This window comes from Oryzias latipes, chromosome 9, assembly GCF_053564925.1.
Source record: "Oryzias latipes strain Hd-rR chromosome 9, Olatipes_Hd-rR_3.1".
NCBI classification, from domain to species: Eukaryota; Metazoa; Chordata; class Actinopteri; order Beloniformes; family Adrianichthyidae; genus Oryzias; species Oryzias latipes.
In genome coordinates, this window is record NC_136245.1 from 35060226 (window position 1) to 35075149 (window position 14924).

Genomic DNA, 14924 nt, shown 5'->3' on the forward strand with positions numbered 1-14924 from the left:
TCTCTGCACTTGGACAATCGAAAGGGGTTTATACAGATACACACCTCCTGTGTCAGGAGATTCATAATAGTCTATGGTTACAGTAACATCTCCAACACAAGAGGCCTTCAGCTGTGCTCTGCTAAGTATTTTAATGAATGAATGAATGAATGGAAAAATCAATCAATACATCATCATCTGTCGTTGGCTTCTGTCTCCTCTGTGTCACTATATCGACCTAAAAATGAATTATAACAGACTTTTTTTCTCTAATCTCAAACTTGGACTGTAGACAGGACCCTTAGTTAAGAAAACTGTTTGAAAAATAAAAAATTAAAATAAAAAAATAATAAACGGGGAAAGCCGCCGGTTTGCCGCGCAACTACTTCCGGGTCAAAGTGGGAGACAAGAGGAAGTTTTGGGTCGAGACAGACGGGAGGAAGTCTATCTGCTAACTCGCTGAGGTGGCAGGTGACCGGCTACCGTGCCCCACGCGGGTCACGTGAACGAGCACGGGGCACGATGGCGGCCCGGTGCACCCCACCCGGAGCCTCGCCGCTGGGGGAACTCGCAGAAAGTCCCGGAAAACGGAATTCCTCCGATGAAAACGGGCACAGTCCGGAGGAGGCGCTAGCCCCCACCTCCGTGATTTACTTCAGGGAGGCGCTGACCCCCGCCGCCGCGAGGCTCGGACAGCCCGGGACCCCCGTCCCGGTACCGCAGTATGACTTCCAGATTGAGAGGATCGAGTCGAAGCGAAGAGGTGAGTTCTGAAGCGGTTTTGCCCCGCGGACCGTCACCAAAACCGGCTAAGACCCACTCTCAGTTTACATGAGAACTGTTCTGAACCGTGACAGCACGGTTCTCTTCCGGCGGGACCAGTTCAGTGTGACTGAGATCCGCGCTTGAACCCCGAGTTTGTGATCTCTGCAAGCCCTCTAATGCTACGTCCAGCGATCACGTGACGTTTGACTCACGGTGACTGGACTGTCACTCTCATTGACTGTAAACACAACTGGACTGAGTGGCCCCTCCTCCCTGGTTTTCCAAACAGGAAGTTTCTGCTGGCTCCAAGAAGCCAAAATTGGTTAGAAGAACCGTTCTGGATCCGATACCTTTTTCAACATCTTCTTGATAATTTTCTTTTATTCTTCATCAAAAATTATTCAAGTTATAGATTAGCCAATCAGATGCCTCAGTAAAAGCATAATTTGTTTGATTGACAGATTCTCCCGACCCACTATTAGTGGAAGGAGTGTGGACTTCCAACAAGCTTACTCCTGATTGGGGACAGTAGTTGCCATAGAAACGTTGATTCAGTGTCGTCTGGCTCCAACAAGGCGACGTCTGTATCGCTGAAAAATGGTAACTGAGACGTTGTCATTTCACTGGATCCAGACGTGAGGCATTTCCGATGTGTGACATCACGCATCCAGTCCTCTTATACAGTCAGTGGCTGTGTTTGCGTGGACCAAAGTAATGGAATGAACTCCTGATCAGAATAAAAATGCGTCATGTAAACACCGTTCAGAATACTCTGCTCCATCAGACTCATCCGGATCAGCATTTCTTTGTGATTGAGATGGGTGGGTTCTGCTGATTGTTGACCTGATGGTGGTGCACATAAAGCGTTTATTCTGACCGTGGGTGATTCCTGCTCTGGTTTAGGTCATGCATAGACGGTGTGGCTCCAGAGGAGGCTTTGGAGCACCAACAGGACCGGCCGCCCGCTCCACCTCAGCTAACCGTGTCTCTGAGCAGAGCAGCCAGACTCGTAGCTTCGTGTTTGCGGGCTGGGGAGAGTCCTTTGTTAGGGCGTGGCTCCGGAGGAGGCTTTGGACCGCTGCAAGTGCTGCTGGACTCCGTAGAACCGGGCCTCAGAGCAGAGGAGCGGCTCTGGGACGGTGTGTGAGCTGAGGGAGGCGCCTTTGAATGCAGAGATGCTGCTCGGTCCTGAGAAACCGTGGAAACAATCCTGTGAATTCATGTTTCCAGGCGTGTCCAGACGGAATAAAGGTGGATGTTATTCCCACATCCGGAAGTGCGTGTTGTTAGCACGTATTAGCCTAATCCTAAGGCTTCTTCCAGCTCCGTTCCACCAAGAAGAAATAATAAAATGATGACAGGCACTTCATAATAATCCTAACAATAATAAAATGACGCGTAGAAGATCATCTGGCTCTATGCTGCAGGTTTCTTTGTTTACTACAGAACTCAATATTTCTTCTTCTACGGCGGTTTCCAGTATTTTAGAGAGTTCTGCGCATGTCCAAATGATTTATTCTGACTGAAGGTGTGGCGGATGGAAACCTTTGTTCTAATCAATAAAGTTCTACACAGTTCAATTCTAATCCGATCTTTGATCCGATCAGAGATATTTTGCACAAAGAACTGCAGAGACTGTTAAGTAGTCCATGTCCGCCAGTGGAGGAGACTTGGTGTGAAATGTCACAGCAGTGCAAATCTCATGAATTGTGGCTCCAGACTTTTGCTTTCACAGCTCTATTCCCAAATGAAAGACTTGGGGTCACAGAATTCCGGCCGGGAACAAACTGCAATCATTAATCCGTTTAAAAATGGTTGGAACTTCCACGAGCTGAAAGGGACATCACTCTCATACGTCACTACCAAAACAAAGTCCCTGATTGGTCAACGTTCAACTGGTTTAACTTTCAATACACATTCCATGACTGTGCGTCTTTTTACGTAGAGCCCGGAAACGGTCTTAAAAATTTGTGTAGCAACTGACGGTGACGGTTTTGATCGCAGAAGCCCGAAAGGCGCATTTACGCATAGAATTTCCGTTGGAAAGCTTAAAGCTCAGCTGCGTCATGTGGGAGGCGGGACAGAATCAAGTCGAATCGAGCTGAAGTCAGAATCCCCTTCATGTCAACGACCCACAGTTCTGGATTTACTCATCTTTGCAGCTTTAGCTAGTGAAGCTCACAGAAAAACATCACTGCTTCTCATCTTGGATTTAAAAAATGTTTTATTTCCAGCATTCAAAACAAAAATAAAGTTATAGACAAACAGCAGAAATATACATTTATACACAGAAATATACAGTGAGGTCAATAAGTATTTGATCAGCCTGTGATTCAGCAAGTTCTCCCACTTAGAAAACATGGGGGGGTCTAAATGTTTCATCATAGCTGCATTTCCACAGTGAGAGACAGAATCTGAAGAAACATTCAGAAATCACGTTGTACGATTTTATTAAACAATTTATTTGTATATTACTGTGACAAATAAGTATTTGATCACTTGAGTTAAACAACTTTAATATTTGGTCCAGAAGCCTTTGTTAACAGTTCCAGAGGTCCAACGGTTCCTGTAGTTCTTCACTAGGTTTCTACACACTGCAGCAGGGATTTTGGCCCATTCCTCCATACAGATCTCCTCTAGATCAGTCAGGGTTCGGGTCTGTCGCTGAGCAACAGTTTCGGCTCCCTCCAAAGATTCTCTATTGGATTTAGGTCTGGAGACTGGCTAGGCCACTCCAGAACCTTGATCTGCTTCTTACGGAGCCCCTCCCTGGTTTTCTTGGCTGTGTGCTTCGGGTCATTGTCCTGCTGACAGACCCACCACGACCCGTCTACAACGCTCTGACTGAGGTCAGGAGGTTTTTGACCAATATCTCCCAATCCAGAGCCCCTTCATCCTCTCCTTAATACAGTGCAGTCGTCAGAAAAACAGCCCCAGAGCATGATGCTTCCACCCCCGTGCTTCACTGTAGGTATGGTGTTCTTGGGATGATGCTCCTCCTTCTTCCTCCTCCAAACACGCCGAATGGAGTTAAGACCAATAAGTTCTGTTTTGGTCTCATCTGACCACCAGACTTTCTCCCATGATCCTCTGGATCATCAAGCTGGTCATTGGCAAACTTCAGACGGGCCTGGACATGGGCTGACTTCAGCAGGGGAACCTTCTGTACGATACATGATCTTAAACCGTGACGTTTTAATGGATTACTTATAGTAGCCGTGGAAACGGTGGTCCCAGCTCTCTCCAGGTCATTGACCAGCTCCTCCCGTGTCGCCCTGGGCTGATGCTTCACCTTCCTTAGCATCATCGAGTAATTTGTACACACAAATATACATTTATTCCCAGAAATATATATTTGTATTCAGAAATATACATCTATACACAGAAAAATACATGTACTGTATACACAGAAATATTCATTTATACACAGAAATATATATCTATATGCGGGCTGACCAGCATGGGTTCTGGTCCGCTTGGCCTCATGCTGCTCTGATGGATTTTGGATTTGGCTGATGAGACACTTCCCTGACCAACCTTTGTCCCAACTGTCCTCTGAGTTTGGTCACGGGTTTATCTGAACAGGTTTGGTTCTGCTGTGTCTGTGGCTGTAATTGTCTGTGTTGTTCAGTGTCAGCCTGTTCTGGCACAGGGGAATTCTGGGAGATCATCAATCCAGAATCTTTGCGCTGTGCTGACGAGGAGACGAGCGCGTCCTCCTGAGGGGCGGGTTCAGCCGCGGGTCGCCGCCTCCATCCTCACAGACAGCAGGCCTCTGTTTCAGCTGTGGGATGCTGCTCACGCACCACCTCTGCTGCATCGTTAGGACGGGTTGGCCGCTCTGGGGACCCCTCCCCGCTTTACGCATGCACCATCCGCTCACGTGACCGCGCGCTGCTGAACCCAGCACTGCCGTCGGCCATCTTGGTCGACACCCTCCCAGAGCCTCCACTGCAGCGCTCAGGCAGTCCGATCGGAGCCAGCCGGCAGCGACTGTGATTTCAGGCAGCTTTGCATCTCGAGCCCCCGTCTGCACAAAGGGACAGCGGGGGCTGACGCAGAGGGAGGGAGGGAGGGAGGGCTGCCGTCTGCGACAGCGGCGCGTTGCACCCGTCTGCGTGCTGGAGGAGAGGAGGATGCAGCCTTAAAGACGAGGAAGCGGCTCCTTTCCCATCACCCGCCTCCGCCGCCGAGGCCGGCCTCATCTTTTGTTGTCATCCACCCCCCCAGAACAAAGGGGCTCCACCTATTTTTGTGGTTCTTCCTTCGTGTGTTTGTCCTCCGAACGCTGAGTCATCATGTCTGATCTGACGCCCCAGAGCGAGACCCCGACCCCCACCACAGACAAGATCACGCAGGCCGCCAGGGAGACCATCTATCTCTGCAACTTTCGCGTCTCCGTGGACGGAGAGTGGCTCTGCCTGCGGGAGCTCAACGACATCTCGCTCACGCCGGACCCAGAGCCGGCCCACGAAGGTACGAGCGGGCCGCTCGGGGGGGCGGGGAGCGGCTCCTCCAGGGTGTGGCGGAGTCGGACGTCTCCAACGGTTGGAGGGTCTGAACAAGTTGAAGCTCTGCTGGTTGGATCGGAGCTGGTTTCTGACCCGGTTCATCAGGTGAACGGGTTTCTGGCCGAAGGTCCGGTCCGATTTTCCCCAAACACGTTTATAACTTTAATGCAGGTCGACCTCAGAACCAGACCCAGAAATACTAGATTCTAAATGTCATCAAAAGAGCTTTTTATTGAATTTTACAGAAGTTTGTACTTTTGTGTTTCTGATGTCGTTTTCGAGGGTCCAAAAGCTGTGGAGCCTTACAGTCTTACAGCAGCAAAGCATGCTGGGAAATGTTTTGTCAACATGAGTCAGCTTCATCTTAAAGAATCGTTTCTCTTTTTTAAGATCCAAAACGTTAACCATTTGGAAACATTTAAAAAATCATCAAAACGCTTTTGCTGCTGTTGTCATGGCAACCATGGAAGATGCAGATGAATGAAAGTTCTGAACGGGGCTTCGTGTTCGTTGCCGTCATGTGGCAGATGGGCGTGTTCTTCCTGTGTGACGGTCTCATCACTGCCAGGTTCTGGTAGATCCCCGTCATGATGGCAGGAGAACGTGGTTCCTATAGCGGTACCGTAGCGTTCTTTCAGGCCTCTGCTGTTCGCTCTTTCAAACACAGTTAAAGACCCTCCCCCATGACAGCGTGTTTTGAACATGTTCCTGTGGCGTGTTGATGGACATTTACAGAAAAAATGAAGCTTACAGTTGCATTTCTGAGTTTCTCTTTATTCAAATCGCTGTGAATCAGGTGCAGTTGAAAAAATGTTGGTTAAGAAAGATCGTAGTTGTGACGTAGGGCGGGGCCACAAGCTCCGCCCCCTTCTGGTCATCCACCTGCAGACACATATATCCATGTTTGTTTTCCTGGTCTGGAACTGGATGGGGGTTTATGAATGTTTTTCTGGTCTTGGGCCTTCTTATTTAAATGATGTTTGAGCCCTCGGGGACCCTGAGCTCCTCTGACCTCTTAGGCTACGTTCACACTGCAGGGCTTAATGCTCAATTCCCATTTTTGCAAAAAATCTGATTTTTTTTTGTTCACTTTTCCAATTAAAGACCAGTCAGTGGAAGGGAAGTGAGGTCACCCATTGATTCATATTTGGAGTGACAGCTCCATTCAGGCCAAACTCCAGGGCTCTGATCGCATCCGGGCGGTTTCTGAAAACATTTCCAGCTAAATGGCCGAGCGTGGCGTTGAACCTTCCCCGCCATGACTTTTCCCCCTTTCCGATCGTGGTCAGAAGGACGGGGGACAGAAGGTGGATCCTCCTCCGGGTTCACTTCCCCGTTTGGACCCTCAGATTCTCCAGAACGGGTTAATAAAGAGTCCATCGCATTTATTCTGGGGGAAACCTTCTTTTATCACCGTTCTCCTTCGTCCTAACACACAACATGAATGTGCGCCCCCGCTGCCCCCCTCACTCCCTCCAGCGCTCTTCTCCTGTCTCTTACACACACACACACACACACACACACACACACACATCCCCATTCCACTACAGTGGGTCCAGATGACCCTGGCTCCAATGCCTTCTTAAAATGAGAAGATTGTAACTTTGCTGCTCCTTTGTGAAAATAAATGTATTAAAAAGAGCTCAGCTGTTGACAACACTGTTGTTGACATCCATGCTAACGTTAGCTATGTTCATAAACAACAGTGACGTCGTTCACCGTTGAGTTCTGCACATGCGGGTCACTTCTGGGTCATTCCACGGTCACACAGGAGATCATAAAAGTTCACATTTAATTGGAAATGTGAACGGCCTTGCAGAAAAATGGGATTCTTTCAAAAAATCTGAATTGAGCATTAAGCCCTGCAGTGTGATCGTAGCCCAAGTTGTTCCTAAGGTGAGAACAACTCCTAGATGTGCCAAGGACACGGCGGAAACTCAGAGGGGACGGAGCCTTCGCTGTTGCTGGCCCAGCTTGGGGAATGAACTCCCTATGCAGGTTAGGCGGGCCCGTTCACTGAATGATTTTAAATCCAAGTTAAAAACTCACCTTTTCTCCCTGGCTTTTAACTCAGTATGAGTTGATGTTTTTATTGGTTTTATTTAATTTTATTTAATGTATCGATTTTTATTGATTTTATTCTGTTTGTTTTAGTTTGTTGTTTTGTTTTTATTCTGCATTGTTAAGCACTTTGGTCAGCTTCTGCTGTTTTAAAAGCGCTTCATAAAGAAAGTTGACTTGACTTGTGGCGAGGCTTCGTTCCACCGTCAGGCTCTCACCTGTGGAACAGTCTGCCGGAGAACCTCAGAGACTGTAGAGGTTGTTAAGAAGAGGCTCAAGACCCACCTTTATAATTTAGCTTTTAGTTGATTTTAACTGCTAATTTATTCTATTAGTTTTAGTACAGGCTATTTTATGTATTTATTTTCATTTTATGCATCTTATTCTCAGTTTTATGTTTTTATACACATGTTATGTCTTTAATTTTAGCATCTCGTGATTTCAGCTCCAGTGTTTCTTGTGGGGATCTTTTCCTCCAGGGCTGCCGGCTCGGTCGGTGGTTGTTGCTGCAGTTGTTGCCCTTGCTGGGGCGGCTGGGGTCTAAGTTTGCAGCCTCACGGCTGTGAAGTGGACCCCAGTGTTGTCCCAGTCTGGGGGGGCGCTGTGACGTTGCTCCCATGACCAGGCTGGCTCCTGGTATGAAGAGATTCCCAAATACCGTTTCCCCACAGCAGAGCAGAGCCTTACTTGTTTGTTTGTTTACAGTTACATAGTCATTTTTCCTTTTACGTGGGGGCCATGGGTCACATGTTTTAATGGAGGGGAGTGGGGAGGGTAAAGGGTGGGTTGGGTTGTTGCTGTAATATTGTGTGTTATCTGTTTTTAATGTTAAAGCGCTTCGAGCTGCACAACTACATGAAAAGCACTATTTTATAAATAAAGTTTGATTGATTGAATGTCTGAAATTTGTGTGTAAAGATGTCAGACATTAGGGGTAGCAATGAGGTAGAGTGTTGACGTTGTGGACAGAAGGATGGATTTCATCTGTGCGTTTGGTTATTGTTTATGGAAAGAAGCTGTTTTTGAGTCTGGTGGTTTTGGTTCTGATGCCTCTGTAGCCCCTCCCAGAGGGCAGCAGGTCAGACAGGTCCTGTCCCTGATGATGTTCTGAGCGCTAGTGATGCAGCGTGCAGAGCAGATGTCCGTCAGGGTGGGGAGACGGCGTCCAATGATTTTCTCTGCATCATGCCGATGGTTTCCATGGTGACCTGGTCCAAATCATGGTCTCATAGTTGGAGAAAACTCCATTCAAAATCGTACATACTTTATCCAATCAGCATTAAAGAACGTCTGTCTCAGAGAGACGGCGACACGACCGCTCATGTTCTCACTGTTAGGATGTGGGCGTGGCTAACTCTGGTTGCCAGGGAGACGACGTCTTTTAACATACCAAAAGCATGACACGGCAGACAGGTGAGACGTGTGGTAGCTGTGGACCTCCGTCCACATGCATCCAGAGGCCTGCAGACCACACGGTCGGACCGGTTTGGGACTTCACCGATCAACGATCAGAAAAAACAGTTGATTCTCTGCATTTCAGCTGAACTTTCAGCTTCCCGTTCTCTGACCGGATGTTTCTCCAGATCCTAAGGATCCAGTCGCAATCGAGCGGCTCAACCTGATGAACATGGCCAAGCTGAGCATCAAAGGCCTGATCGAGTCCGCCCTGAACCTGGGACGCACGCTGGACTCGGATTACGCGCCGCTGCAGCAGTTCTTCGTGGTGATGGAGCACTGCCTGAAGCACGGGCTGAAGAGTAGGTCCTGTCCTCCTCCTTTGAAAGTCCTTCTGAACCTGTCAGAAGTTCTTCTGGGTTCTGCTTTTGACCGGCTGAAATAAAGCTGTCCATGCTGTGTGTGTCAGCTAAGAAGACCTTCCTGGGGCAGAACAAGTCCTTCTGGGGGGCGTTGGAGCTGGTTGAGAAGCTGACGCCTGAAGCAGGAGAGATCACGGCCAGCGTCAAGGACCTGCCAGGCCTCAGGTCAGTCTGTCCGAGCGTTCTCCGAGTGACGGGTGAGCTTTTCAGTGTTTTAAACGTTCCTGTTTGGCGTCAGAACCCCCCTGGGGCGCGGCCGTGCTTGGTTACGCCTGGCGCTGATGCAGAAGAAGCTCTCCGACTACATGAAAACCATCATCAACAGGAAGGACCTGCTCAGGTGTGTACCTGACGCCGCGCCCTCCCTCCGGTTCTGGACTCACGCTGGTCTCCCCCCCGCAGTGAATTCTACGAGCCGAACGCCCTGATGATGGAGGAGGAGGGCGCCGTCATCGCCGGCCTCCTGGTCGGGCTGAACGTCATCGATGCTAACCTGTGCATGAAGGGAGAAGATCTGGACTCGCAGGTGTGTCGCCCAGGAGAGGAGGGGCTGGCATCTGTCTGACTCCGCCCCCACATCCCATCGTCACAGGTTGAACTCTCCTCTCTGCAGGTCGGGGTGATTGACTTCTCCATGTACCTCAAGGATGGAGGACACAGTAGCAAGAGCGCAGAGGGGTAAGTTCCTACAAACTGGGGCGGGGTGGGGGGCGTGTCAGGGGGCGGGGCCAGTCCATCCAGGTCAGGTGTCCCAGAGAACTGGGCCAGAGTTCTGCACGGTGGCGTTTAACGTAAACGTAGAGCAGACAGGAAGTCCTGAATGGGCGGAGCCGCTCTGACCTGGAGCTGGAGCGCGGTGGCGGTTGGCTGACGATGTGGTTTGTGTTCGGACAGCGACGGTCAGATCACGGCCATCCTGGATCAGAAGAACTACGTGGAGGAGCTGAACAGACATTTAAGGTGAGTCAGCGGGGGGGGGGCTCCTCCCCCTGAGGTCCGTGACTCACCGGCTCCTGTGGTTTCAGCGCCTCCGTGAACAACCTGCAGGCCAAGGTGGACGCTCTGGAGAAGGCCAACACCAAGCTGACCGAAGAGGTGAGTCGGCGGCTTCCCTCTGCGAGAACAGGAAGTGTCAGGCGTGTCATCCTTCTGTGGCTGGTCTCCTCAGCTCGCGGTGGCGAACAACCGCATCATCACGCTACAAGAAGACGTGGAGAGAGTCAAAGAGGAGAGCTCCTTCCAGCTGGAGTCCAGGAAGGTGAGCCGGGCAGGACCTGCATCGGTGCTTCTCAAGGCGCCGTTGAACTCTCCGGTGTGAGGTTCTGGTTCTGGTTCTGGTTGTGCGTCTGAAAGCACGTCTTTGTGCTTCCAGTCAGCCAGAGGAGACCCGGCAGCCGACGGTTCTGCGCTGACCGAAACCCGCAAGCAGCTGAAGGAGGAAACTCTGCTCCGGCTGGTGAGTGCCGCTCCTGCCGGAGCCGCTGCTCCCTCTGCCCGCGAGGGGGGGGGGGTCTGATCAGGAGCTGGGGCCTCATTTATAAACGTTGCGTACGCACAAAAGAAGGCGTACGCCACTCTCTACGCAATAGTTGAGATTTATAAAAAGCAAACTTGACGGGAAAATGTGCGGTCCTCCACGCTCTGACCCAGGCGTACGCACAAAAACGGGTGAAATGAGAAACGGCGACACCGTCGGCAGATGGAAGAAACACGTGAAAGTGACAGTGTGTGCCAAATCGTGCTGGCATGTGCTGTGCTACACAATGTGGCACAGCTTAAAAACGTGCCTCTACCCCCTGGCGCTGATTGCTGTGTTGGCCCCGACCCTGAACCCCATCCCCACGCATTTGAGCCATTTGCTGCTGCTGTGCGCCAGCGTTTGGAAGTGATGCGTCGCTTATAAAGAAAAAGAGGTGTGGAAAATATTATTTATTTAAGAATTCCCTCATCGTGCAGTTTATTTCAGTCAGTCTTGATTTCGCCCAACTCCTTGGCCACCTCTCTGATTGAACTACTGACTTCCCTCTGCATTTCAAGGACTGCATCGGTGAGGACGCGCCCACTGCTGGAGGGTTGAGAGCCGCGTGCCGTGGAGACGCTGGGTCCAGACGGCTGCTCAGCTGCAGCATCGTAACCACTGGCCCCGCTGGAACACCCAGCAACTAAAATAAAATTGTTCTATATTAATAAACTGTAATTGTGTAGCCTGCATACATGTGACTTGACTGCATTCATTTTAATTATTTCTCTTACCTGTGTCACCCGGTGCGTCGGCGTCCCCTCCGTCTCAGTCACCGAGGTGACTGAGACGGAGGGGACGCCGATAGGGATTCCCCAATAGCCGCCAGTCTCTCATCAAGAGGGGTCAGCTCCGGTGTCCCCTTTCCCCCCCCCGTGGCAGACACACTCTGCCGATGCAGCGCTAGACGTTTTTTTGCCTCGACTTTGATGTCCGATCATTTCTTTCATTTCTTTTTTATTTCGGCCACGGTCCGAGGTTGTGAGGCTACAGCATTACGGCGTCTGCCACCGTTTGCCGCTCACGTGCCTTTTTGGCATTAGTAATGCCCACACTGTGCCCTCCAAACAACACTTTTCTCCTCTTTTCCACCTCGCCAACGATAACTTCTACTTCACATTGAGTGAAGTTACGTTTTTTTGATTTCCCCTCTGTGTGTGCCATGGTTTAGCAAGCCATGAATATTAATTTGTGGGCGTTTTCACGGACTATTTATGGGCAACTATGGGCGTGTCATGAAGCCGCAAAAGCTGCGCTGCATTTAGAATCGGTTGTGATTTATTAAGGGAAAGATGCGTAGGATGTGCGTGCGCACGGTTTATAAATCCCAATATTTCTGTGCGTACGCACGTCCTATGTTTCATCCGTACGCCACTTCTGACGCAAATCCTACGCAAAGTTTTATAAATGAGGCCCCTGATCTGCAGGACGTGGAGCGGGAGCTGGAGGTGCAGATCGGGATGAAGCAGGAGATGGAGATGTCCATGAAGATGCTGGAGAAGGACGTCTGTGAGAAGCAGGACGCTCTGATGGAGCTCCGGCAGCAGCTGGACGACCTCCGGACCATCAACCAGCAGCTCAGCCACAAGTCTCAGGTGGGTTTCAGACCAGCTGCAGAGGGGGAGCGTGGTTACCACGGTTACCGCCGGGGTTCCTGCCGTTGGCATCTCCTGCAGCAGCATCGTCTCCTGATCTTTGGTTTCCATGCCAACATGTGCTGCTCTGGTGGGGGCTGATGATGAAGGAGCTCCTCTCACTGCTCTCCTCTTCCTCAGAGTGCAGACAGCAGCTCCAAGCAGAAGGGGGAGGTCATCGCTCGCCTGGAGGACAAAATCAGCCAGATGTCGGGGACGGTGAAGCAGCTGGAGAGCAGGTGAGGAGGCTGCAGGTGTGCCGCTTTGACGTGACGCTTTCACAGCACAAACCTCTCACTTTTCTCTCTCTGCCCCCCCACCGTGTCCGTTCTCATCCTTTTGTTTCCTCGTTTGTTCGTCTTCACGCTCAGCGACAAACATTTGGTGAAGCAGGCCAGAAATCTGAGCACTTCAGCCGGGAAGCTCCTGCAGCTGAAGCCGTAGCTGCAGCTGCAGGAGTGGCTGCGCAGTCCTGCCCCCCCCCGGCTGAGATGCTTCCTCTGTGTCGGCTTCCTGCTGCTTCAGCCTTCGGGTTTTACTTCCACTTAATCCTCAAACGTTCTCATTTCTGCTTCTTTGGCTAACGGGGGGAGTTCAGGCCGTCTGCAGCGTGGGGGGGCTCTGGTGGAGAGACGGGAATGATGGGATGGATCTGAGCGTGTGAACCTTGCTGTAAACTGTGGTCCGGCTAATAAAGCGCTCCTGAAAAGAGTCTGCTTCGCCGTCCGTCCTTCCGCTTTTTCTTTGGTTCCACCATCAGTTTGCTTTAATGCGCTCACCCCCCCCCCCCCGACCCAGATGCAAGCACGCCGAGAGGGAGCGCGCCCTGGCGCTGGAGGCCAACCGCCTCTTCAAACGCGACTTTGGAGACAAGATCATGAGTCTGCAGGTGGAGGTGGAGCAGCTGAGGAGATGCAGGTGTGGCCCCGCCCCTCGTCACATGACTCACAGGTCTGAACACGGCTCTGCGCCCGTAGGAGGCGCCGTTTCAGTGCCGACAGGTAAACGGGAAATGAGGTTGGGCTTCCAGTTTCATGGAAGGTTTATCTTTTAATGATTGAGGTGTGGAAGGCCACACGCGTGTTCATGCTGACACATGTGCTTGGAGAAGCTCTGCTCCTTCAGGTTTTTCTGACGGTAGTCGCTGTTTTTTCCGAGGTGATCCACAAACTTCTCCTTCAGGTCTCATCTGGAGTCGGAGCTGAGAAAAGAGCGAAAGGCGGAGCCTCCCAGTCTGGGCGCTGCCGGCAAACAGGCCGACCCCTCCCTGCCGGAGAGGGCGGAGCCGGGACCCACAGGAGGTCAGCCGCCCGGCTGCGATGGCGAGGAGCAGACGAGGATGAGCTCCTCCTCCTCATCTTCAGAGGAGCCTCCAGGTAGCAGTGAGATGGAGCGCTCGTGGAGCGGCGAGCCGGGCAGGAGCGGCTCCAGCCGGTGAGTGGTCGTCTGCACGTCGGTTCGTTCTGCGGGAAGACCGCTGACGTTCTTCTCCTTCTGTGAAGGTCTTCGTCTCCTCGTCAGGACGAACAGGTGAGGAGTAACGGCGCCGCCCGCGCTGGCGTTGGCTCCTGAGCTGAGCGTCTGTGTCGTTGCAGGAGGAGAGCGGTCTGCAGACGGCTCCGCCCTCCATCTGCGCCATGTGTGAGGAGGTGCAGTCTCTGGACAGGACAAAGGTAGGTTGGCGGTTGAACAAAGCATCTTCCAGAACCGTGGATCGGCGGGCCTTGACGGCGTGAACTCTGTGCTCTCTTGCAGAAACGCTGTAAGAACTGCAGCGGCGTTTTCTGTCAGAGCTGCGTCTCCAACGAGCTGCCGCTGCCGTCCTCCATCCTCCCGGAGACGGTGTGCAGCGCCTGCTACGCCCAGCTGCTGCTGCAGTACGGCTCCTCGCCCACGTGAGCGCACGCCGGCGCGGCATCCGCAGGCCGCTGCTGCTTAGGCCTGGCATTGGAGGAAAACGGCGCTTTGTGGAACCGGAACCTCTTTACGGTCAGTTTCAGCCTGGATTCCCGCCTCCTGCTGGTCCTGATGATCCAGGAGCGTCTGGCGCCAGCGTCTGGCTGAAGCTAGACCCTCGTCTTCGGCGTTTGCTCTGGACGCCGGTGGAGGCCAAACGCTTCTGAAGGAACATCTGGAAATGAAGGCGACTGCTTCATCTGCACAAATCTAATCTGAGCTTTTAGTAACGGGGATTATTCTGGAGAATCTGCTGTATTCATGGTGGAAATGAAGAGTCTGTAGAGAAATAAATGTAGAAATATGGATCATTTATTCAAATCATTTCTAACCAGTGAGAGAAGCAGATGAGATCAATAAAACCAGAATGTTTGTTAAAATACAGAAGAGAGTTTCTAAGGAAGTGAAGATGATGATGGTGAAGATCTGGATCTGGGTTCTTCTGATGTTCTTCTGGATTCTGGTCCAGTTCTGGATGTCCTGAAACTCCAAAGAGGGTTGAAGACTCAAAGTTCAGTTTCTGGTCTGAAACCCACAGCGGCTTTTTTTCTCTGCTGCACGGATCAAAGCCGACGTTCTTCACAAGTTCTGTCTGCATGAACAGAACCATGAGATCCAAAGTTCCTACATTTAAGGTTCTGTTCCCCTCTTTCCTTTCTCTGCTGAAGAACACGCCCTCCTC

At 51.2% G+C, this 14924-nt stretch overlaps 1 protein-coding gene across 5 annotated transcripts; it reads left to right on the top strand.

Annotated features, from left to right (window-relative positions):
- The first annotated feature begins 363 nt into the window (after positions 1-363).
- Positions 364-14550, top strand: rufy3 (RUN and FYVE domain containing 3). 5 transcript variants are annotated; one of them, XM_023958126.2, is made up of 17 exons: positions 365-742; positions 8900-9073; positions 9181-9298; positions 9372-9473; positions 9536-9659; positions 9747-9811; positions 10028-10093; positions 10159-10228; positions 10302-10391; positions 10506-10589; positions 12080-12247; positions 12428-12525; positions 13085-13204; positions 13469-13720; positions 13789-13816; positions 13882-13959; positions 14042-14550. In XM_023958126.2, the coding sequence occupies exons 1-17, from the start codon at positions 502-504 to the stop codon at positions 14183-14185; spliced, it is 2022 nt and encodes a 673-aa protein (XP_023813894.1). In that variant the 5' UTR covers positions 365-501; the 3' UTR covers positions 14186-14550. The 5 variants fall into 5 exon arrangements, with proteins under 5 accessions (XP_078809541.1, XP_023813894.1, XP_078809542.1 ...); XM_023958127.2 differs by lacking the exon at positions 365-742 and adding an exon at positions 4505-5220; XM_078953415.1 differs by lacking the exon at positions 13085-13204 and having other exon boundaries at positions 364-742.
- The last annotated feature ends 374 nt before the right edge of the window (positions 14551-14924 follow it).